The following is a 24,745-nucleotide window of genomic DNA, read 5'->3' on the forward strand; positions in this document are numbered from 1 at the left end:
TCCTTCTTACAACACCCCAACTCTCCCCCAGAAGACCCTCCAGCCATTCCTCTGAATGGACGAGGGCTATCCCCACTTCACTCCCTCCCTCTGAACAGACTGTGAGGGTAGTAATGGCTTCAGGGGCTCAGACTGTGCATGCATAGATGCCCCAAAGGCCCCTCCTCAGCATGCGCAGGGATCGAAAGGCCCTTGCTGCTGATGCTTTTTCCACTGTCGGCCTTTGGAAGAAGGGAAAGAGTACGCCCTCCCTTCCTTCCTTTCTTCCTTCCGGAATGGAGCCCGAGCTACAGAGCTGGACTCAGGAGGGAAAGGCTGGGAAGGCTCTGCTTTGTACATATAGCTCTTTCTCTCTCTCTCTCTGTGTGTGTGTGTGTGTGTGTGTGTCTATAAATTTATGTGTGTTTGCCTCTGTTTTTGTGGCTAGGAAAGGATCTAAGGCCTGAGGAAAGAAGAAAGTGTCAATTTTGTGCAAATGCAGAACTTCTGTGCATCAATGAGTACAGTGTGTTGAAACAACAAAGAACTTTATTAAGAACGCATAGTCAGAAATTCAGCATTTAAGTCAGAACTGCCCACCTCAAGCCAAAGAATACATTTAAACCCCAAAACCTAAAACTCCACCCTCTTTCAAACCTAGCCCCCACCACCAATACCCACAGTCTATGCCCCACAGGTAAGAAGGCCCCTTTTGCCATTCCCATAGACTAGCCCTTTCTGTTAATACTGGCCTCTAACTTTCATCAACCAACATCCCACAAATTCCAAAAGCTATCATTGCCATAACTATACTAGCCAGCTGCAACAAATCCCACCCCTCTATTCGGCTAACCTATACCACGACCAATAATCCCCAGTCAATCTTATAAACTAAAGCAATGATATATACTAATAGGAATTAGAACCTAAACCTAACAAAATAAAATTTAAAAACATAAACAGACATACGGACAGACACACCTAACACAAAACATCACAATTCTTGACAAAAATAATGTTAGTTCACTTCTGGGATTTGTGTGGCTTTTCTCCTGTGTGTCACTAGTTGTGACTTCCAAGAAAAACATTTCCCACAATGCTGGCATTTGTATGGCTTCTCTCCTGTGTGGACTCTCTGATGTTTCGCTAGGTCTGACTTCTGAGAGAAACATTTCCCACAATGGTGGCATTTGTGTGGCTTCTCTCCTGTGTGGACCCTCCGATGCATCACTAGGACTGACTTCTGAGAGAAACATTTCCCACAATGCTGGCATTTGTATGGCTTCTCTCCTGTGTGGACTCTCTGATGTGTCACTAGGTGTGCCTTCCGAGGAAAACATTTCCCACAATGGTGGCATTTGTGTGGCTTCTCTCCTGTGTGGCCTCTCCGATGCATCACTAGGACTGACTTCTGAGAGAAACATTTCCCACAATGCTGGCATTTGTATGGCTTCTCTCCTGTGTGGATTCTCTGATGTCTCACTAGGTGTGACTGCCGAGAAAAACATTTCCCACAATGCTGGCATTTGTATGGCTTCTCTCCTGTGTGGACTCTCTGATGTCTCACTAGGTGTGACTTCAAATAAAAACATTTCCCACAATGCTGGCATTTGTATGGCTTCTCTCCTGTGTGGACTCTCTGATGTGTCACTATGTTTGACTTCAAAGAAAAACATTTCCCACAATGCTGGCATTTGTATGGCTTCTCTCCTGTGTGGACTCTCTGATGTTTCACTAGGTCTGACTTCTGAGAGAAACATTTCCCACAATGTTGGCATTTGTATGGCTTCTCTCCTGTGTGGACTCTCCCATGCATGACTAGGACTGACTTGTAAGCAAAATTTTTCCCACAGTGATGGCATTTATGTAACTTCTTTGTTGTGTGGATTCGCTCACGACTGACAAGTTCTTCTGTAAAGGAGAACAATGACAGAGAAGACTGAATCTCAGCGTTAAGAGAGGAAGGTGTTACTCCAAGATTTAGCCCTACATTCACCCCTCCCTATTTCAGGTTAAATTAATAAAGTTGGTGTGAGTGACCCGACATGACCCTGTTCTGGATGCCCCCAAATCCATATAATGGTTGTATCCTTACTTATAGGAGCTTGCAAAGAAGAGATTGTAGGGAAACTGCCATAAGGAAATCAGTGGAAGCAGAAAATCAGGCAGTTGAAAAAATTCCATTAAATATATGTAAAAATATTTTGATTGAAAAGTGGCATCGTATCTTGTGAGACGGCCATAGAGTCCTGATCCAGACCCTAAGGCATGATGCAAGCTAACTGCAGAAGACGCTTCATGCTGTGTGACACAAGGAGATGCCTCACAACCAATACAGTATACAGCTCACATGCGGACTGATGTGGGTTGGAGTTGGGTGTAGAAGAGATTGTGAAGTTGATGGAAGTCAGTGAGGAGAGCTGGTACATATTTGTTTTCTATTCCAACTCAAGATAAAGAACCTCCAAGGACTTGGAGGAAATCAACTGTGTCTATGAGTTATTTTTAAGTGTGGCAAATAATCAGTGCATTGCCAATACCTATATCTAGAGATTTTCTTCTGTTCTCTGCTATGTTATTGTTGATCTCTGGGAGTGTCACCTTCAGATTGTGCTATACATTGGCTTGTGAATGGGACCCAAATTCAGAGCCAAGAAGGGCCCGAGAGCCAGTGTGATGATCCTTTTTGGCTGAAGAATTTCCACCAAGGACCCACTGCATTTAATTCAGTTTAAGACAATTCTTTCCCCACCCAGGAAACATTCTAAAGCAATTTAAACCTTTTCGAATGTTTTGTTTCTGCCCCCAAGCAACAATTTCAATATAAATATCAGCCCCAACTGACTAGTCTTCAGCATCAGTCCAGTTGCAGAGAGACACTCCATTGGTTTACATTGCTAAACACCTCACTACACTCGCCAGCCTCACTTGTCATGGGAGTTACTGACTTCTCTCCCCATTCTGGACCCTCAGCAATTGCAATCAAGTTCCATCTAGGTAATGTATTACCATTAGCAAAGCCTTGCACTATTCACCACGACCACCTTTGTTACCTAGTTCTTGTGTATGTTCATGAACACTTAGATGTATGTGTGTGTGTGTTTTGTTTTCCCCTTAAATGAAACACAGAAACCTATTTGAAATGCCTTTGGAGTCTGTGTGCTTTGGGGCCTGATATAGTTGGGATGAATCCCGAGATCACTGTTGCCTCAATCTCTCCTTTGAGCTAAGCATGAAATTCCCCTAAAAGCATAGCACTTGCGGGTGTCCTCCCCAGACTCCAGCATTTCGGGTAACAAAGCACTTCTGGAAGCTCAGGTTGGAAAAGAAACATTAGAGAAAAAGGAAATTTTTTTGTGTCCCTCTTTCCTGTTTTCATAGACATTGCTCATAATTGCTAAATATGTTAGAAAACAAGGGCCTGAACCAGTTCTCACCAGTTCAGCTCTTAAAATCTGTCGAGTTGGTGGCTGCCTCCCAATCCCCAAGGCCCCTCTCCTGGTCCTTCCTAGAGATCCCTTCCTGTCTGCACAGAGCTAGGCGATCCTGGCTTTGCTCCTGCCTTCCCCTCCTGGCTCCCAGAGGCCTGATTCCCTTCCCTTTCTCTCTCTGCTCTCCAGCCTTCAGTCTTAGTCATCTGCACTGCTTCAGCATTTCACCTTCACCATCTCTTTCCTCCTTTTCTGTTTTTCACATTCCCTCCATCTCTCTATCACAGACACACACCCACAGAGTGTGATGCACAAAAGGGACACTTTGAGACTCATTTCTTGAGAAAGGCAGGACAATCAATTTACAAATAATGCATTAGGAAAAGCAGAATAAAGGGGCTGGGACCTGGATTCCAGTTTTGGTGAGGTTCAAGGAGAGCCTTAAAACAGCTTTAAGACAACTCCAAGACAGGGATGGACTACTGTTGGGGACTGGGGAGAGTCACATTGGCCGCCACAGGATCTTGAGGCAACCCCACATTGTGTTGCCTAAAAATATGGCATAATATTTTGCCCCTCAATATCCCACAGCATCCCTTTGGGGAAGTGGAGGCCATTTGGCACTGCTGGGCCCTCTCTGGGCCACTGCAGGGCCAAGGGAGGCCTTTTTCCCACAAAGCCTCTCCAGAGCCTGGAAAAGTGGAAACAAAAGCCAGGAAACTTGTTCAGGAATGGGCTGAGGACCATTTAGGGGCAAAAAGCATTAATATCCTTGGCTCCTTCCCACAAAATTCCAGAATTAGCAGTTTAGGGTTGGATATCCTTACAAAGTGGAGAACAATAGTGCCTCACTAAAACTAAAAATTCCAAGATTCCACAGGAATATGTTTTGACAATTAAATAATGTGTGAAAGGGAACTGGGAATGGTAGTAGAGCACAAGTTGGGCATGTGTCATCAGTGTGATGCAGCAGCTGAAAAGGCCAATGTGATCCTAGGCTGTATCAATAGGAGTACAGTGTCAAGATCAAGGAAAATAATAATGCCACTCTATTCTGTTTTGGTAGGGCTCACTTGCAATAATCCTGTGTCAAGTTCTGGGCACCACAAGTCAAACAAATGCTGAGAAGCTGGAGCATGTCCAGAGAAGGAAAACCAAAATGTTGAATGGTCTGAAAACCATGCTCTCTGAGGAACGACTTGGGGAGCTGGGTATGTTTAGCTTAGAGAAGAGAAGGTTAAGAGGGGACATGACAGCCCTATTGAAATGTTTGTAGAGATGTCATATTCAAGATGGAGCAGGCTTGCTTTCTGCTACTCCAGAAAAAGACCATGGAACAATGGATGCAAGCCACAGGGACAAGAGATTCCACTTAAACTTTAGGAGGATCTTCCTGACAGTAAGAGCTCTTCAGCAGTGGAATATAGGCCCAGTACTGACCATGGAAAAGGGGTGGTCTGCAGCTGCCCCTTTCCATGGAGGATTTGAGCCAGGGCAGCGATACTGGCAGCCAAGAGGCCCCAATCCACCACAATTCCAGGCCATGGAGAAGCGGCAAAATGCTGCTTCCCTGTGGTCTGGAAATGGATGTCCTTGGGGTTTCATGCCCCTGGACACCATGGGAGCCAGAGCTATGGCAGAAAGGGGCCTCTCTCCCTGCCATCATTCTCGCAGCCGTTTGGTGGCTGTGAGAACGAGGTGCGTGCCCAGAAGGAGCTCTTTCAGGTTTAGACATGGTGCGTGCATGACATCATAATAGCAGTGCCCATGTACACAGGGCGCTGGCATTATGGCGCTGCTGGTATGTATTAAGGTTAGGGAGCATGTACATGATGCGCTCTTCCCAACCCTAATACCGGTGCTGGTACGCCGCTTGTTGACGGTCTGTACTGCGCCATATTCCCTCAGAGTTTGGTGCTCTTTCTTTGCAGGTTTTTAGACAGAGACGGGATGGCCATCTCTCAGAGATGCTTTGAATGCCTATTCCTGCATGGCAGAGGATTGAACCGGATGGTCCTTGCAGTCTGTTTCAACTCTTTGATTCAATAATTCTAAAGTGGAATTATAGCGTTCTGACATTGAATTATGAAAGGGCCCTCAGTCTCCACAGGAAGGGCAATGGATTCAGCTTCCTTACCCACAGAGGCCACATTTTCATAATTCTCCATCATCACAGAACTGTACATAAGTTTCTGCTTCTTTGTCAACAGTTTCCATTCCTCCTCGGTGAAATATATCGCCACATCCGCAAAGGTCACCTGCAATAGAAAATAGCCCTCATCCAGAGAATGACCAATAAAAGGGGGGGGGGGGGACACATGGTGCATTGCAAATATTATTTCAACACTTCAGAATTCAGTCCAGCAAATAAACTTTAAAGTCTGCAAGCAAGCAAAAAGCTAAAGCCTCTGAGATCCAGATTGTCTTGAACCCTTTCAATATAATATACAATATAATAAAGAATATAATTTAGGCCATTTCTGGGATATTATTGATTGATTAAGATACTGACTATCCAGACATGTATAGTACATTTAGTCACCAATGAATTATAGTGCATTTAGCCATATCTCACCTAATTTCAGAGGCAAATTTCATTTTTAAAAAACAGTTCTGGGGAGTACTCTGGCCTTGAGGGCCACTGGGCCCACCCTCAATTTAGCTCCAGAGATATTCTTCCATATCCCTCAGCATTTCAGAGATGGGGAAAGAAAGACACATCTGGATAAGCAACACCAAAAGGGGGTCAAGATGGCCAAAGTTGTTAATGATGAAGATCACAAAAGTGAGGAAGGGTACAGCAGTTTGATTTGGCCCCCAACTCCTGACAAGGGCAAGACCCTGCCCCTTCTCTCCTCCCTTCTCCTCTTTTGAGTTGTTGAGCTGCACACATCTTTTGAACTTGGAACACATTTTGCAGCAACTGAACTGACTGAGGAGAAGGGAGAAAGTGGGAGGAGGAGAGAGAACTAGGACATTTTCAAAGCCCCTGAAAAAAATGAGGTGACAGAGGATTAACCAGGACTCTCTCTGCCAAACTGGGACAGTATGTTCTTCCCTTGCTTTCATGAGGTGGCCCAGCAGGGACACAAATGAAACTAATAGTCAGAAAATTCTTCTCTATGCTATAATAGCAGCAAGGTCAGTGTTTGCAAAACAATGGAAAAAAGAAGAATGTCCTACAATTGAAGAATGGGGATTGAAAATGTTAAGATTTTTTCGAAATGAATAAATTGACTTACTTTGTAAATAATAAATCATTAGATAATTTCTACAAAGAGTGGAATGTTTGGAAGGAATATATTAAGGAATGGAATGTTTGGGATGAGTATTGTAGAATATGCCAAAAGAGTTGAAATGATATTGGAAAATATGAAATATAGAACATATGAAGGTAAATATATGAAGAAAAATAAATAAACAACACAGTGGTGATATTGATAACATAGTATATGGTATAAGGTGGAATGAAAAAAGTATAGAAAAGTAACGTGATAACAGGTATACAAGCCTTTATTCAGAAGTATTAAGAAGCCATTGGTAAATAGTTGGTAAAGAGATAAGAGTTCAGTTAAAATAAAATGGTTTTTATTTTTGGAGAAATCTGGAGAACCAGGAAGTTTATTTAAAGAAATCTACATAAGTCTAATAGATAAAAGGGTTTGCTTCATAATGTAATTGGATTGTCATATGTCTTTTTGTCATTTGTAATTTTTAATATTTTCAATAAAAACTTTTAAAAAAGAAATTAATAGTCAGGATGGCAACTTACAAAAGAGTTGTTGTACCTCGGCAACCTCTTTCTCTTGGAGCCCAACTCCCTCCACTTGGCCCCTGTGTCGGCCATTAGGTAGAGAGGTCTTGGGGGCCTTGCACTTGGATCACGTCCAGCAAAAGATATCCCAAAGCAGTGTACAAGGGGGCCAAGATGAAGTTCCTGAGTTCCTGAGAAAAGAGACCAGGGTTAGGCTTGGTTTGGCAAGAAACCCTGCAGCACTCAAAGTCACAAAGATTGTCATCCTGCTGGTGACATATGCAGGTCACATATGCTTTCCTTCTGGCTACCAAAACACAGCTGGATCCTTCTCTAATACCTCACACTCAACTCTCCCACCATGGTGGACCCTCATTCTCCCAGTGGCCAAACCAGTTGCACTCCATTGACCAGTGAAGCCGCTGGCCAGGCAGGGCAGGAAAGGAGCTCTCTCTTCTCAAGTTTCTTCCCTTCCATGGTAACCAGCCCTCCTCCCAGGATCAGGGGGCATCCGAGGATTGAGCTGATGGGAAGGGAGCACCCAATTCCCATGGCATCTTGGCTTGGGAGTATCCTGTTCCAGGCATATGCTGGCCTAAATCCTAGTCTGTATCCTATGCTTAGTCCTGATCGGAGTAGAATCACTGAATCGGTTGGATTTATCTATATGTGGACATCAGCAGTCACTTATGGGTTGAGTGAGTCTACACTCAAGGGTTAACCAACAGAATTCAGGACTCCTCAGATTTTTAAATGCAGGAATGCAAATTTTTCAGGCTGTGTCATCATCACTGATGAGAATTTGACTTCTCATTCACACAGAGGAAGAGGAGGAGGACCTGCTTTATGTCCCAGGTGGAGAAGCTCTAGCTCCTGGGCTGGATAAGACCTACATTACCTTAAGGATCTGATCCATGGCCTCCCCTCATCATGGCCCCTCCTCATTTACGCACTGGTGAAAGTAATTATTTTATTTTTGCAAATGAGACCATTTATCTGAGCTTAACTGCTGTGTTTATATTTTGGTCAGAGATGGAGCATGAGGTGTGCATCACCTCTCTTTGTTTCCTGAAGGCACGCAGAAATTGATGCATGTACATTTGTGTGTTTCTGAATTAACATATTGTCAAAATCACATTCACTTCACTTTACCTTGCATGTTTTTAAAAAGTCTGCACAATGCTGAAGGTGGTGCATTTGAAAAAACAAAAGTCTATAAATGTATAGGTCTTTGATGGAACATTGCACTCTGAACTGTGGTCATTTTTAAGAAGTGAAATCATATGTAAATTCCATGAAACAAATACCTCACAAAGCTCTAATAAACAACACGTACACACAGTCCCCACACAAAGGACTTACTGGCGCACTGTGTGTCTGGGTCTAGAAATCTCATTTCCACCTTCTGGGAAGACAGTGCTGCCAGAGACTGAATTTGGGGCTTTATGCCTGCAAAGCATGGGCTCACTCTCTCAGCTGCAGCCCTTCCACACAATCCTGGACTGAAACCTTTAAACAAAGTCCTCTTTCAGCTCCAGGAATAAAGGCCTACCTTCAGTACAAAGACCCTGATTCCTGCAGCCCCAGAAATGCCTCTTCTGCAGTCCTTTATGGCGGGAGCTTCCCTGGGTCAGAGGCCGTCTCCTCAGCCGTAGAGAAGGGTTGCTCTGAGTGCGAAGGAGGAGGAGGTCCAAGGGCTGAGGGAGGGAAGGCAATGGGGAAAGGTCAGTGCCAATGGCCATGGAGGGCAGAAGGTGACAATGCCTAGGAAACTCCTCTGAGCCCCAGCCATTCTAGGAATGAGTGGCAGGAGTGAGTCCAGGGGGCTGAGGGGGTCTCCTTTCCCAAAGGGGGAGGCAAGGACCGGTGGCCCCTCCCCAGCTAGGGCCCAAAGGGAGGGTCTCTTTCCCACCTCTCTCTCCCAGCCCCCAAAGCCCAGCCTCCCCACTGGCCCTGGGTCCCCTGCCTCCCTTCCTCAGACCCCCACAGGCCCCTCCCTTCCTTCCTTCCTTCCTTCCTTCCTTCCTTCCTTCCTTCCTTCCTTCTCCCCAAAATGGAAGGCCAGAGGCACAAAGGGACACACTTCCTTCCTTTTGGCCCAAGGAGCCTGGCCTCCTTCTGACTCTGGAGCCTCAGGAGAGAAAGAGGAGCCTCTGTTCAACTGAGGCCTCAGAGAAGGTTCTGGAACATTATTTCCCACAGTCACCAGCAGCACAAAATGGCCTCCTGAGTCTCAGCGCTTGACAGTTAGCAGTTTGAGGCCTTCAGGGAACCCAAAATGGAGGATGAAAGTCGGAAGGGACCCCAAACAGGATTTCTGATCCTAAAGAAAGGTTTTCCTGATGGCACCCGATGGCTGTGAGAACAGAAAAAGTCCCCAAACAGGACTTCCAAACCTTAACAACACCAAAACATTTTCCGGAAGCTATTGAAAGGAGGAACCTGATTCCCTCAATTACAATCAATAGTGAAAGATATTGATATTAATATTAAGAGAGCCCATCGTCCACAACCCAGATCAGGTCTTGACTGCTCAGGAAGGCCAGTCCAGCTGCAGGTGGTCCTCCGTCCATCCATCCGTCTGTCCTCCTTTCCTTCTGCATTCCTCCTCTTTTCCCCATCATCAGCCCCTTTCCCAAGAAGGCTGCATCCACACTATAGAAATAAGGCATTTTGATACCGCTTTAACCGCTCAGTGCTATGGAATCCTGGGAATTTACCTTTGGGACACTTAGCCTTCTCTGCCAGAGAGTTCTCATTCCACAACAAACTACAAATCCCAGGATTCCATAGGATGGAGCCAGGAGAGTTAAACCGGTTTTGAACTGGATTATTTCTGTAGTGCAGATACAGCCTGAGTCGGTTGTAAAAGGATAGAAGCACCCAAATTGAATTTTTATCCTATTAAAAATGGTTTTGAGTTTTAAAAATATAAGCAGTTTGTTTTTCTGACTAATCCTTATTCTTATTTTTGTTGTTTGTTTGTATGTTTGTCTGGGTCATATGAGTTATTCTGGTCTGTCTCCTTCTTTCTTCCCTGAAAACCTATTAATTAGGAAACTGGGGAGACTTTTAAAACCTCCCAAAGGAGCCACTTTTGGCCTTTTTGGGGGACTAGCCTCCTCTTAGAAGCCAAAGACCGATGTTTGTGAAGAAGAAGAATAAGGCATGTATTAAATCCCCCAAACACAAAATGGCTGCCTCTGCCTGAGTAGTAGATACTCCAAGGAGGTATTTATTATAGATAACAAAATATAACTAAAATATAAGTCATACAAGATATTAAGAATCTTGCAGGTACAATATTTGTAAGTATATAATATTCAATTCATATAAGCTATTAGAAAATAAATAAACCTAAGCATCCAATTCTGAGACTGACTTCCAAGATCTGCTCTTTAACTCTCTCTCTGGATCTCCAACTGACACAATTCCCCCAACTGTCTCTTGGTCTCTCAGGCCTTATATCTCCTTCTCACGGAAGCTTCCAGAAGAACCTTTATCTTGCTCTCTGATTGGTCAAGAGAGCCTTCCGTAGCAGTGATGTCACTCTGCATTTGCATAAACCTCCCTTTTCTGCCTGAAGAAGACCTCCATTGACTGGAGCCCAGTCATTACACTTTCCCAAGGCAAGGCTTGCACCTATTTCCCATGTTGTTCTTGGTGTCTGCCTTCCAGTTGTTTCCAGGTCTTATGGTGACCTTATGGGAGTCTCTGAAGGGGTTTTCTTGGCAGGTTCCTTCAGAGTGGGTTTCCCATGGCCATCCTCTGAGGCTGAGAGAGTGTGACTTGCCCAAGGCTTCAGTTCTTTTGGAAGCCTTTTTGCTTTATCTTCTAGAAGGCAGCTGAAGTGTTGCTTCTTGCTCTGAAGAATGAGAGGAACCTTCTGGCATCCAAAAAGCTAACACTCTCTGGAGTTATGTCTGATAATATGAATATATAGGATTGCAATCCCTGTTCGTTTATTAAAATGTTTATAGTGCACCCCATATCATAGAACCTCATAGATATGTCTCTTAATAGCAGTTAACCAAATTAAACAGTATATAAAACAAAAAAAAATATGAAAACAACCTAGATAAGGTAACTGTTACATGGATTTGTAATTGGTTGATTGGCAAAACCCAAAGGGTGCTCACAAATGGCTCCTTTTCATCCTGGAGAGAAGTGACCAGTGCTGTGTCCAGTGGGGCTCTGTCCTGAGCCCAGTTCTATTCAACATGTTTATCAATGACTTGGACGACAGAAACAGGGGAATACTTATCAATATTTTCAGATGACACCAAATTAGAAGTAGCAGCTAATACCCCAGAGGACAGGATCAAAATTCAAAAGGACCTGAATAGACTAGAAAGCTGGGCCAAAGCTAACAAAATGAAATTTGACACAGAGAAATGTAAGGTTAATGGTGGAAAAATGAAATGCACAGATATAGGATGGGTGACACCTGGCTTAAGGAGACTACATGGGAAAGGTATCTAGGAGTCCAAGTAGACCACAAGTTGAACATGAGTTAACAGTGCGATGTAGCAGCTAAAAAGGTCAATGCGATTTTAGGCTGCATCGATAGAAGTATAGTGTCTAGATCAAGGGAAGTAATAGTGCCACTCTATTCTGCTTTGGTCAGCCCCCTCCTGGAATACTGTGTCCAGTTCTGGGCCCCACAATTCAAAAAGGATGTTGATTTTAGGAGGGCGATTTAAATGGTGGAGGGCCCATGAAGCCCTATGAGGAAGGCCTTAGGGAGCTGGGGATGTTTATCCTGGAGAAGAGAAGGTTAAGGGGTGATATGATCGCTCTGTTTAAATATTTGAAGGGATGTCATATTGAGAAGGCAGCTAGCTTGTTTTAGCTGCTCCAGAGACTTGAACCCGGAGCAATGGATGCAATCTCCAAGAAAAGAGATTCCACCTCAACATTACGAGGAACTTCCTGACAGAAAGGGCTGGTTTTTTTTAATTGACAAATTTTTATTAGTTTAAAAAATTACACACTACATTCCCTAAATTAATACAAGGTCTTCTTTCCTCAATGCAGAGTCATATTTAAGCTTCTTATTTACATTATGAGAGACATCTATCTTGATCCTCTTCTTTCTCTTTCTTTCTTCTTTAACCTCTCTCATTCTTTAATTAACCTGAACCTTTGCTTTCCTTGATTCTTCTTGTCATCTTCTTGTTTCTAAGTCAGTCACTTGCTTTGCCTTTCGCCCCTTTCTTATTAAACACTAACACTTTATCTCTACTCTTACATTCATAACACACACATTCCTACTTATCTGTGACTTCCTCCACTTTGTGAGAATGATCTAACTAAATACTCTCTTATACCTTGCTCTCTCGCTTATACCCTCCTTCTCCAATATCTTAACAATACTATACTTTCTAAATGTCCCAACTATTCTCTTGTATCTGATATGAATATCTTTGACACAGATAACCACTAGGTTTTCCAGTCTTCTTTTTCTTCCTCTATAATCATCATCGTCGAGATTCTATAATACACTATATTGCTTTATTATTTGTTTGTTTGTTTCTATACTTCTTCCTTAGTTTATCTCTTTCTCCCTCTAACAAAAATACAAATTATTTTCTTATATCATAAAATTAAAAATACACTGTACAATTACATAGTTAGTAAATTAAAGTGCAAGAAGAAGGATCGTCAATAGATAATCAAATAATTTCTGTGATGTCCTGCCAGGACTGATTGAATTTCGCCTGCATTTTCTTTCGTGTTGGTTCAGGCCATAGAATATTTTAGTGTAGGAAAGTCATTGTTTGTGGGAGGAGCTGTAGGATTCCCCTGCATTATTTCCAGGTTTGGTTTGCCCTTTCCCACGATGTTATGTTGTAGCTGGAAGCTTTTAGTTTTGGAGCAGTCTTTGCTGTGAGCAGGCAGAGAGCTGTCTTTTGGTGGCAAACAGGCCCAGACAGCCGGAAAGAGCATTTCTTACACTTTAGCCATTTTAGTTATCAATTTAGCCAAATTAGTTACCATCAGCAAGCGAATAAAGGAATTCAGGAGCTGAAAGACCCTGCACCAGCTCCATTGAGTGAGGAGAGCAAACCAACATCAGACCCAGAAAGATGACATCCGGAAGATTGCTGAAACTGTCAAGTATCTTTTATTTAGAGCTGGGGAGGAGAAAACTCTTTATTTTTGTCCGTTAAATTAAATTTCCACCCTTTTGAACTTTACATTCAGCTTCAGAGCCTTTTTGGGTAAAAGAGTTTGATCTCACCAGGGTACCGGCGTTGCACACTCAAACCTGCCACCACCTTTAGTTGGGTGTGTCTTCAAAATTTCTCCATTTCTTCCTAATGAAACCTAATACTTTCCCCCACTCTTCTGATATACTTTCTCCCGAATTTTCTCTCAGTATGGGTGATAGTTTCTCCATCTGCAATAAATCATAGAGAGAGTTAATCCGTTCTTCTGTTTCTGGTATTCCTTTTGTCTCCCATTTCCTTGTGTATAAACCCTGGCGCTAGCTAACATAGACATCCATATCCTCCCATACTTCTTATCTGTATTGTTCTCCAACATCCTTAATAACATTCATCCTGGTGTTTCTTCTGGTGTAATTTCTAGTATTGTATTTATTGCATCCATTATCTGCTCCAGTATTCTTTCGCTTTTCCACATTTCCACCAACAATGAAAATAGGAGCCTGCTGCTTTTCCACATTTCCAACATAAATCATTCGTTTTCTTATATATTTTGGCTATTTTTATTGGGGTTAGATGCCATCTCAAGTAAATTTCAACCAGTTTTCTCTCAAGCTTTGTGCAAATTTGACATCTTTCTTCCATATGTTTTCCCATTTATCGTAATCAATCGCGTGTCCTATGTCCTTAGCCCAACTGAGCACTACCTCTTTAACTGTTTCTTGCTCCGTGTCCCACAATAATATTAATACTTTATAAATTTTGCTCATCATTCCTTTTTTGTTTTCTCTAATTTCTAATATTTCTTTTAAATGACATTGTGTTCTCTCTTGAATTTGTCAGTATTCAAACCAAACCAATATTCTCCCAAACAGCCTCATCTTGAAGAGTGATGTTCCAAACCAGCTTCACTCCTCCTTGATAGCCAGTCTCCAGCTGCAACCCCAGCCCCTCTTCAAATGCCCTCCTTATTGTAAAAGCCACTCTATACGTCTTTCTAACATTCCCCAGTACATGCTTTCTATAACCCATCACTCTACCTACTATGAACGACAACTATAACTCCTACTTTAACTCTAATAACCAAGGCCTAATATTTTTACTCTTTATGACAGAAATCTTATACACTGTTTCTGACACACAATGGGCCAGTCCCAATCCTTCAGGTATACAGCACCAGTCTGAAGTGACAACTCTCCCATCTCAACCTTTCAGGCAAGGAGCATCAGCCTGAGGTTCCAATGGGCCAGTATCAATCCTTTGGGTAAAGAGCACCGCCCTGAAGTCACAATATTACCGTCTCAATCCTTCATCCAAAGAACATCAGACTGAAGTCACAATGGGCCAGTCTTAATCTCTCAGGCAACGAGATTCAGCCTGAGGTCACAATGGGCCAATCTCAGTCCTTTAGGTAAGCAGCATCAGCCTGAGGTTGCAATGGTCACATCTCAAACTTTCAGGTAAGCAGCATTAGACTAAATTCACAATGGTCCCATCTCATTGCTGCAGGAAAGGAGCAGCAGCCTCAGGTTGCAATGGGCCAGTCTCATTCAGGTAAGGAGCACCAGTCACAATATGTCATGAATCCCTTTATTCATGCATTTATTCATTTAGTGATTCATGCCATAAGGGTTATAGGTTTAGGTTTAAATTAGAGTTAAGACAGATGGGATTTATGGTGGGTTAAAATAATATGTTTTAATATGTGCTTTAATAGAAGATACTAGAAAGAGGTAGGGAGATCATGGCTAAAGAATGTGATTGTTTGCTAGGATTGGAATGTGTGGGAATCATCCTTCTAACAGAGGCTTGTGTTTAAAAGACTGGTCTCTGTAAAAGGAGGGGGAACATAGAGGGTTATTGGTATTTTTAAATTGTATTATGTTGTTATGGGTTTATGCTTATTATATTTTCATATGGTATCATATTAGATTGGGATTGATGGAGTTTCTATATATATATATATATATATATATATATATATAGTTAAGCTATAATGTTAATTAAGTCGCTGAGTTCTGTGGTCCAAGGCCACAGGTGCAGTGGTTGAGAGAAGGCACATGAGAGCTTAATTGTTTTTAGAAATGCTGCCAGAATCCCGGATGGGAGGACACTGCACAGGAAAGGGCTATCCAATTAATTGGATTTATTGGTTAATGGGGTGAGGTTAATTGATATGGTTATAAAAGTGATATGTTTATACTTACTTTCATTCCTGACCAAAAAGTCATTTCTATTGCATGTATCTTCTTCAATAAAAGCTGTTCCTGTACCAAAAGTACTGTCTTTTGTGTTGCAAGAGGGGCTGCAATTAGGATCCTGACAAATATCTCTCTCCCCTTCCATTCACCCTGCTATCCCAAAAGGGCTGGAGAGCATACCAAAACAACCACAGAACCTTTCCCTGCTCTTGTGTAATGCCAGGTCAATGAAAAATACAACGCAGTTAGTCCATGATCTCCTACTGGACGAAGAGACTGAACTGGCTTGTTTCACGGAGACCTGGCTGGGTGATGATAGCTCAGCCTCCTGGGACCGGGCCTTACCAGCCGGGTTCTCCATCAGTGAGCAGGTAAGGGGACATTGCTTTGGTCCACGAAGACAATCTTGCTTTGGCCAGGATACCTATCCATAAGATGGACCACATCAAATGTATTTGCCTCAGCTTAAAGACTAGGGAAAGTCTGGGGATTCTGTTGGTTTAATGTCCACCCCGTTGCTTAACATAAGTACTCCTTGGAAAAGATAACATCAGAATTAACACAAACCAGGGAAAGAGTGATATTCCTGGAGGAAGAATATAAAAAATTGGGAAAAGAGATAGAGAGATTAACAAAAGAACATACTGAAGATACAGCAGAAAGAATTAAATTAGAGCAAAGATTTAGGGAGAGATGTCTTAGAATAAGAGGTCTTCCCGAACAGAAGGACGAAGATCTATATAAAAGGATAATACCAGCCTTGGCTGAATTTATGGACCTAGATAATGAAACTTTTCTCCTTGAGGTGGACAAGATGTTTAGAGTAAGCTCCTGGGTCTCAAAACAGAAGAGACTGCCCAGAGATATCGTGATTTATTTTGTTAGGACTCAAATGAAAGAAGCAATTCTACAACAACACTTTCATACAAGATTCAAAATTGAATTAAATTTTATTGTTGAAAGATATCTCTGGGAAAGTGTTAAGGAAGAGGAAGGAATATGGACCACTGACTAAGGTTTTGCGCAGCAATGGAATCTACTACAAATAGGAACTAACTCAGGGCCTATCTTTTAATTCAAGCAAAAAAGATACCAAATCAACTTGGTACAAAAAGCAAGACATTTTCTACATGAGAATGAAAAAGAACTTAATAACGGAGACAGTCAGAAAGAAGAAAGAAACAACCCCAGAAAAGGATAAGAGGATAAGAAGGAAGAGAGCTTAGAAGAAGAAACAGAAGAAGGAGAATTGCTTAGGAAACCAGATCCAAACACAAGAGAGAACGATATAGATGGAGAATATGAGGATAAAATGGGAAAAGACGGACATCCTATCATCGAACGTTAAAGGAATTAACAGCCCAAAATGACGAGGTAAACTTTTCCATTATTGAGGGAAACAGAGACTTGATGTCATTTGCCTTCAGGAAACCCATATGAAGAAAGAGGATATAAGATTGTTGAAAAATGCCAAATTGATAGCAGCCCCCAAAAGGAGGGAAAAAGGTGTAGTGATATATGTAAAGGATAAATCAGAATCTAAAGAGGTATTCTGAGACCCCAATGGATACTTGGTTGGTGTAGAAGTTTTTACAAGACCAAAAGATCCTAATGGTGGGAGTTTATGTACCCTTAGGAAATAAAGGCCTGTTCTTTGAAAAATTGAAAAGACAAATGCCAGACTGTTTGTGCGATAGGACCTTAATGATGGGAGATTGGAATGGACTGATAGACCCCCAGATAGATAGAAAAGCAGACAACAAAACATACTTAAAGCAAGGGAAATTGCCGAAATCTTTCTTTGAATCAAAAGAAGCCTTCACATTAGAAGATACTGGAGAATCAAGTATGGTCTGTCTAAGGATTTATGTTCTTTTCAAACACCCATCAATCCTGGTCAAGAATAGATATGTTCTTGACTTCCCCAACTATTAGCACAATGGTGGAAGCAGTAGAAACCTTACCAAAAATCCTATTGGGTCACAACCCAATTTTATTGTTTTTGAAGAATAAACCTAAGGAACTGATATGGAGACTAGATGAGACTTTGTTAAAAGATGGAAAAATTCTAGATAAAGCAAAAACAAACCCACTTAAATCCTTCTTTGAAGAAAATCTGAATGGAGAAGTCAGCCCAGAGATCGTCTGGGACACAAGCAAAGCGGTAATGAGGGGTTTCTCTTTGAAACAATCTTTCAAAAGGGGAAAAAATAGAGAAAAGAATTGGAAAGAACTGCAGGAAAAGTTAAAGGATAAGGAACAATTACTTAAAGAAATCCCCCAAAACAAAATGATTCAACAACAGATTAAGAAGATTCAAAAGGAAATATCCAGATGGCTAATAGAAGACCAGGAGAAAAATTTAAGACACATCAAACAGAAACACTTAGAGAATGATAATAAACCTGGCAAATGGTTAGCATGGAAACTGAAAAAGGAAAAGGAGAAACGGATCTTTTCAAGGGTTAAAGAAGGGGATGAGATTTATTCCAACCAAAAACATATGAAAGAATGTTTATATAAATATTTCACAAATCTATACAAAGAAGAATATATTTCCCAGGAGAGGATACAAGAATCTTTGGACAGAAAAGACGTAATAAAGATTGATGAAGAACAGAGAATCGGACTTAATAAACCAATAATGGCTCCTGAGGTGCTAGAAGCAATCAGTAAAACCAAGGCACCTAAAGCGCCAGGGACAGATGGCCTAAGCGCAATGTATTAGAAGAGCTTACAGAAAGAGCTAATTAAACCCCTAGTAGAAATCACGAATAGACTCTCACAAAGAAGAACGCCTGACTCTCGGAAGATAGATGATATTGCACTGATTCCTAAAGAAAGTAAGGAGCTGCTGGAGGTGAAACATTTCAGACCCATTTCTCTCCTTAACAACGATTATAAAATCTTTGCAATGGTCTTAGCAGAAAGATTTTTAAAAACCCTACAAAATATCATAAACAGACACCAAACGGGCTTCCTCCCAAAAAGGCCCCTTAGAAACAACACGAGAAATTTACTAGATATTATAGACTTCTAAGAGAAGAAAATAGATTAAAAAGCAGCTATGATTTTTATTGAGGCAGAAAAGGCGTTCGATGAAGTTAATTAGAACTTCATGCTGGAAACCTTAAGAAAAATGGTTCTAGGAGATAACTTTATCAGCTGAATAGAAGCAATCTATAGAAAACAAACAGCGAGGCTTATTATTAATGGGGGGAAAGTGAAGGCGTTACCTGTAAGGAGAGATACCCCTCTCACCTTTGTTATTTATGGCCACTTTAGGGACTCTGAGTACTAGCATTAAAGAAGATAAGAAGACCAAAGGCCTGGAAATAAAACAGGAAGAGTACATACTTAAACTATACGCGGACGACGCGGTGATATACTTATCTGACCCAATAGAAAGTGTTAATCCCCTGCTTTATAAATCAAAGGAATATGGACAGCATTCAGGTTTCCGGATTAACAGGGATAAGACAAAAATTTTACCAATGAATTTAACAAAAGAACGATCAGGAAAATCTATAAGAGGTGACTTGCTTTAAAGTAGAAAAAAGGTCAAATATCTAGGTGTTGACTTCACCTCTAAAAACCAAGACCTCTTTAAAAAGAACTATAAGAAAATATGGGGTGATATCAACCAAGATCCCAATAGATGGGCTAAACTCAACCTATCCCCCTTGGGAAGGATCATGGCAGTTAAAATGAACGTACCACCTAAATTACTATTTTCATTTCAGACTATAACTATCCTTCTTAATGACAAACCATTTTTAGAACGGCAGAAGGACCTGCAAAAAACCATCTGGGCAGGAAAAGATCTAGAATCAGATTTAAATCTCTAATAGATGATGTAACGATTCACAATCCTCTCTTCTATTTTGACCCGACGCTTCTTTGGGTGTTTGAAGGACAGTCATGTGGATGGATTTTAAAACACAGACCAAGCGGCTGGTTAAACAAGGATATAAGTTTATTTTTAAAACAGAATAGGCAAAGGTATCTTTGAGATGGAGCTGTTACTCTGTCTTCTTTTGTTACATATATACAGGGCCGGTTTTAACTCAATAATAACAATAATAACTCCTCCACACAGGCTATACTATCCCTCAAGAAATGATGTAAGCCAAAGCCCTCTTCCTGAGTCTGGTTCCACTGAGTCTCTCTTCTAGACTCTCCAGAACTAATCCTGTCCCTCTCTGGACAAAGCAGTTCCTTAAGTAACCATCCCTCAGGAACTATGGGAACCCAGTCCTCTCTTGGACTCTACTGTTCCCATCCTCTCTATCACTATCTCCCACTGAACTCCCGCTTCATCCCTCAGGATTGCAAACCCTAACTGACTCCACCCAACTGCCAAGCAGAATCTTCAAACTCCTCAGCCAGCACCTGATTGGCTTAGAGTCTCTGGCCTCTGATTGGCTGGTTTGTAAGTCAGTCCGTCACACGCCTCCCCCCTTTAATAGGTTCATTGAGACACAGAACCAAACGGTTCTATGGTCCAAGGAACTCCCAGTTATCAATTATACTTACCCATTATATATAACATTATACACACATCAGGTGACACTTGTGATATACTTCATATACTTTTTTATCAGTAGCCATTACCAACTTAAATATCTTGGTATTTTCCTGTATGTTCCCCTTTTAAACATATGTCTAATATCAGTTCTACCTGTTATAACAACTTACCATCATTTTCTTGTAAGTTTAGCATATTATAACCATATCCCTTATCACTTGTTGGGTTTTGATATTTTAATAACACTTAAATAACCCTTTTCCCAACTTTAGATCTTTATATGTTCCATTTAAATGTCTTTATCAAACATATTTAATCTTTTAACCCTTTTCTCTTATTGATGGAGCATCATCTCCAACTACTTTGCCCCGTTCCCAGTATGGTTTTGAAAACATTTCATCTTCCATTATACTAATGGCAAACTACAATATATTGGTTTTCCAGTCTATCAACTCAATTATATCCTTGTCCTTTTTAGGAGTCTTCTCTGGATCAGTCCTTGTGTTTCTTTTTACCGGCTGTGGACTTAACACCTCATCTAGTAAAAAGTCTTTGCTTCCTCCTGTTTCACTGGACCACATTCATTGAGTGCGTTGAGCAATCTTTACATCTTCTTCTGTAGACCGTAAAGTGTCCCTTATCAAAATCATCCCGTTCTCTAGATAGTTCATCACAATCTTTGGTCTTTTTCCTTCTGTTGAATCTCCTTTTCCAGTTGGTTGATGGCTTTTGGGGTCCCACCGACGCTTGTCTGTCATCTGGTCGCCACCAGTATGTTTGAGAGCGAAGTTTATAGACGTGAACATGTTCTGCATTTACACATCTATTCTTTCAACTTTTACTTTAAGATTCTTCCAGTCTCTGTGAACTAAACCTTTTTCTTGGGTTATATCACCTATTTGCCAAACAACATATTTTTCAACACTGTCCCATTTAATATATAGCTTCCAGAACCCTGAACTCTTTATCATAACCTACAAAAGCCTGTTGTGATGCTTTTAATAACTACTTCACAGACAAAATCTCTCAGATGAGAGCCGATTTGGATGCTGGCCTTACGACAGAAGTGACAGGAGAGGTATCCAGAGCCTCCGCCTATACTGTTATTCTGGATGAATTTGAGTCAGTTAGTACAGAGGATGTGGAGAAGCTCCTTGGGAGTATGAAAAGAGGACTTGCTCTCTTGATCCTTTCCAGTCTTGGCTGGCTGTCCAGGGGGAGATACCATCAAGATGCTGCTAAACATATAACTAATGCATCTTTCAGGGAAGGCTCTCTTCCATCTTGCCTGAAAGAGGCGGTGGTTAAACCACTTCTAAAAAAGCCTTCCCCTTGACCGTCTGGACACTAACAATTATAGGCCAGTTTGGATCTTAATATTCTTAGGCAAGGTAATGGAGAGGGCAGTCGCCATTCAACTCCAAGCAGTCTTGGAAGAAATGGATTTTTCTACATCCATTTCAAACTGGATTTAGGACGGGTTACAGAGTTGAGACAGCCATGGTCACATTAGTCGATGACCTCCGTCTGAGCATCGACAGCTCTTTGAAAAGGGGAAGTGTGACCCTGCTGGTGCTACTGAAGGCCTCTCACCAGCCTTCAATACCATTGACCACAGTATCCTTCTGGAACATATGGGAGAGTTGGGAATTGGGGCACTGCTTTCCAGTGGTTCAGGTCCTACATCTCTGGCAGATTCCTGTTACTTGGGGACAGTTGTTCGTCCAAGAGGGAGCTCAAGTCGGGCGTCCCTCAAACCGTGATTCTGTCCCCAATGCTATTCAACATTTACATGAAGCTGTTAGGTGAGATCATTCGGAGACATGGGGCAGGGAGCAGGGAGACCTTGAAACAGTAGTACATGCGCTGGTCACCTCTCGGCTCGACTTCTGTAATGCACTCTACATGGGGCTACCCTTGTGCCAAGTTCAGAAACTTCAATTGGTACAGAATATGGCAGCCAGGTTGGTTACGGGCTCTTCTAGAACTGCCCACATTACACCGGTTCTTAAATCCCTCCAATGGCTGCCCATTAGTTTCTGGACAAGATACAAGGTGTTGGTTCACTCTGGAACGACCTCTGGATGAGATCCGTCCTATTAACACCTTGGAAGCCTTTAGGAAGGCTATTAAGACGGACCTCTTTCCAGACTAGATTAGATCTATTGACTTGCCTCCCCCTCCTCCTGGCCCTTACCCTTGCCATCGTTACTGTTATGGAAATTGCTATTGATGTATATCGTTCCTGCCCTCCCACCTCTCCTTCAGAAAACGACCCATTTCTTGCCCGAAAAACCTTTTTTGCTGTATTGTGTTATGAAAGTTTTAAATTTTCTTGCTGTTTAATAGGATTTTTAAGGGTTGATTAATATTTTTATAATTGGGAGAAGGGTTGGGGGTTTGGAATTTTAATTGTATTTCTTAAATTGTATGTTATTTTATTATTGTAATCCTCTTTGATTCCTTTGAGAAAAGGTGGAATATAAATAAGAATAAGAATAAGAATAACATCTCTTCAAGGGGGTCAAAAGCCCTTTCAGTATGCTCCCAGAACTGGGGGGGGAATGTTTCTGGGGCTGTGGGTCTCTCTGTTGGTCCTCCTCTGCAGGGTTGTTGTGAAGTAAAAGATAACTATGTGAGGGAGGATGCCCAATCTGGATCCTGTGGGTCTCTAAGCCTAGTTCCCAGGTTGACAGGGAATTGCCAGAGATTTGAGGTCCCTCTGTCTCCCTCCTCTTGGCTTTGGCCAAGAGGATTTTGGCTCTTCTCTCCCCCCCCCCAGAGCCCCCTCCCCCAGGACTCCAGAGAAAACTCCCCAAGAAAAATGTCATTGAATCCTATCCTGTGCGGTGCTTTCTATTTGGCACAAAACTCTACCCCAAATGAGGCATCAGAAGAGAGGGTCTCTCCTCGGTCCCACTTTCCACGAGGGAGGGGGCCACTCAAAGACCTTTTTACCTTTGGATCCCCCTCCCCTCCATGGCCATGCCTCTCTCCAAGGGTCCCACCGGCCTTCATTTCTCATAATAACTCCCCAAGTACCCGGGACCCAAGGAATCCCCCAAGGAGGGGGCAGGGAAGGAAAGAGGGAGAGGAGGCCTTGCAGGACCCCTGCCTTTCTTTGGGGGGAGAAGAGGGGCTTCTCCCCTCCAGCCATTCCTCTGAATGAACAAGGGCTCTCCCCACTTCCCTCCCTCCCTCCCTCAGAACAGACTGTGAGGGCAGCAATGGCTTCTGGGGCTGAGACTGTGCAGGCGCATATAGTCCCAAAGGCCCCTCCTCTGCATGCACAGGTCCTAGATGCTGCTGCTTATTTTGCTGGCAGCCTTTGTGGGAAAGGAAGGTATGCGCCGGGGTTCAGTGGCCTCCCCTTCCTTCCCTCCTTGCTTCCTTTGAGGAGACCGCAATGGAGCCTAAGGTGCAGTGCTGGACTCAGGAGGGAAAGGTAGGAAAGGAAGGCTCTGCTTTGGAAATATAGCTCTCTCTGTGTATCCTGTATGTTTGTGTCTGTGTGTCTGTGCTGTTCTTATGGCTGGGAATGGAGAAGAGAACTGAGGAGAGAAGAAAGGGTCATTTCAGAAATTCTGTGCATCAAAGTCCAGTGTGTTGAAACAGTAAAGAACTTTATTGAGAACACATAGAAATTCAATGTTTAAGCCAGAACTGACCACTCCAATCCAAACAATACATTAAAACCCCTAAAACCTAAAACATGACCCTCTTCCAAACCTACCCCCCACCTCCAATTCCCACAGTCTATGCCCCACAGGTAACAAGGCCCCCTTTGCCATTCCCAGAAACTAGCCCTTTCTGTTGATACTTGCCCCCAACTTTCTTAAGCCAAAATCCCACACATTGCAAAAGCTATAATTCCCATAACTATTCTAACCAGCTGCAACAAATCCCAACCTCCCATCTACCTAACGTATACCACAACCCACAATCCCCAGCCAAATTGACAACCCAAAGCACTTATCTATACTATTGGCAATTAAAACCTAAACTTAACAAAATCCAACTTGAAAACATAGAGACATATTGACAGACAAATTTTACAAATAAGATGACAAGGGCCTTTTCTTTGCACTGCTGGATTGAAATATATTTTTTGTATTCGTTATTGACAAATATAATGTTAGGATTTGTGTGGCTTCTCTCCTCTGTGGACTCTCTGATGTTTCACTAGGTCTGACTTCTGAGAAAAACCTTTCCCACAATGCTGGCATTTGTATGGTTTCTCTCCTGTGTAGACTCTCTGATGTATCATTAGGATTGACTTCCGAGAAAAACCTTTCCTACAATGCTGGCATTTGTATGGCTTCTCTCCTGTGTGGACTCTCTGATGTATCATTAGGATTGACGTCCGAGAAAAACATTTCCCACAACGCTGGCATTTGTATGGCTTCTCTCCTGTGTGGATTCTCTGATGTATCATTAGGATTGACGTCCGAGAAAAACATTTCCCACAACGCTGGCATTTGTATGGCTTCTCTCCTGTGTGGACTCTCTGATGTATCATTAGGATTGACGTCCGAGAAAAACATTTCCCACAACGCTGGCATTTGTATGGCTTCTCTCCTGTGTGGATTCTCAGATGTGTCACTAGGTATGACTTCATAAAAAAACATTTCCCACAATGTCGGCATTTGTAAGGCTTCTCTCCAGTGTGGAATCTGTGATGC

At 42.2% G+C, this 24,745-nt stretch overlaps 1 protein-coding gene across 1 annotated transcript in view; it reads right to left on the reverse strand.

The window, feature by feature from the left end:
• Positions 1 to 450: 450 nt before the first annotated feature.
• Positions 451 to 24,745, reverse strand: part of LOC149301547 (uncharacterized) — a 37,898-nt gene continuing 13,603 nt past the window's right edge. Inside the window, exons 3-4 of the mRNA XM_089484235.1 lie at positions 24,232 to 24,491; positions 451 to 1,807 (exon numbers count right to left, since the gene is read on the reverse strand). Of these exons, the coding sequence (XP_089340361.1) occupies positions 998 to 1,807; positions 24,232 to 24,491 (1,070 nt within the window). The 3' untranslated portion in view covers positions 451 to 997. The remainder of the gene's footprint in view (positions 1,808 to 24,231; positions 24,492 to 24,745) is intronic.

This window comes from Sceloporus occidentalis, unplaced genomic scaffold (assembly GCF_023333645.1).
Source record: "Sceloporus occidentalis isolate IW3139 unplaced genomic scaffold, rSceOcc1.0.p SCAF_21, whole genome shotgun sequence".
Classification (NCBI taxonomy): domain Eukaryota; kingdom Metazoa; phylum Chordata; class Lepidosauria; order Squamata; family Phrynosomatidae; genus Sceloporus; species Sceloporus occidentalis.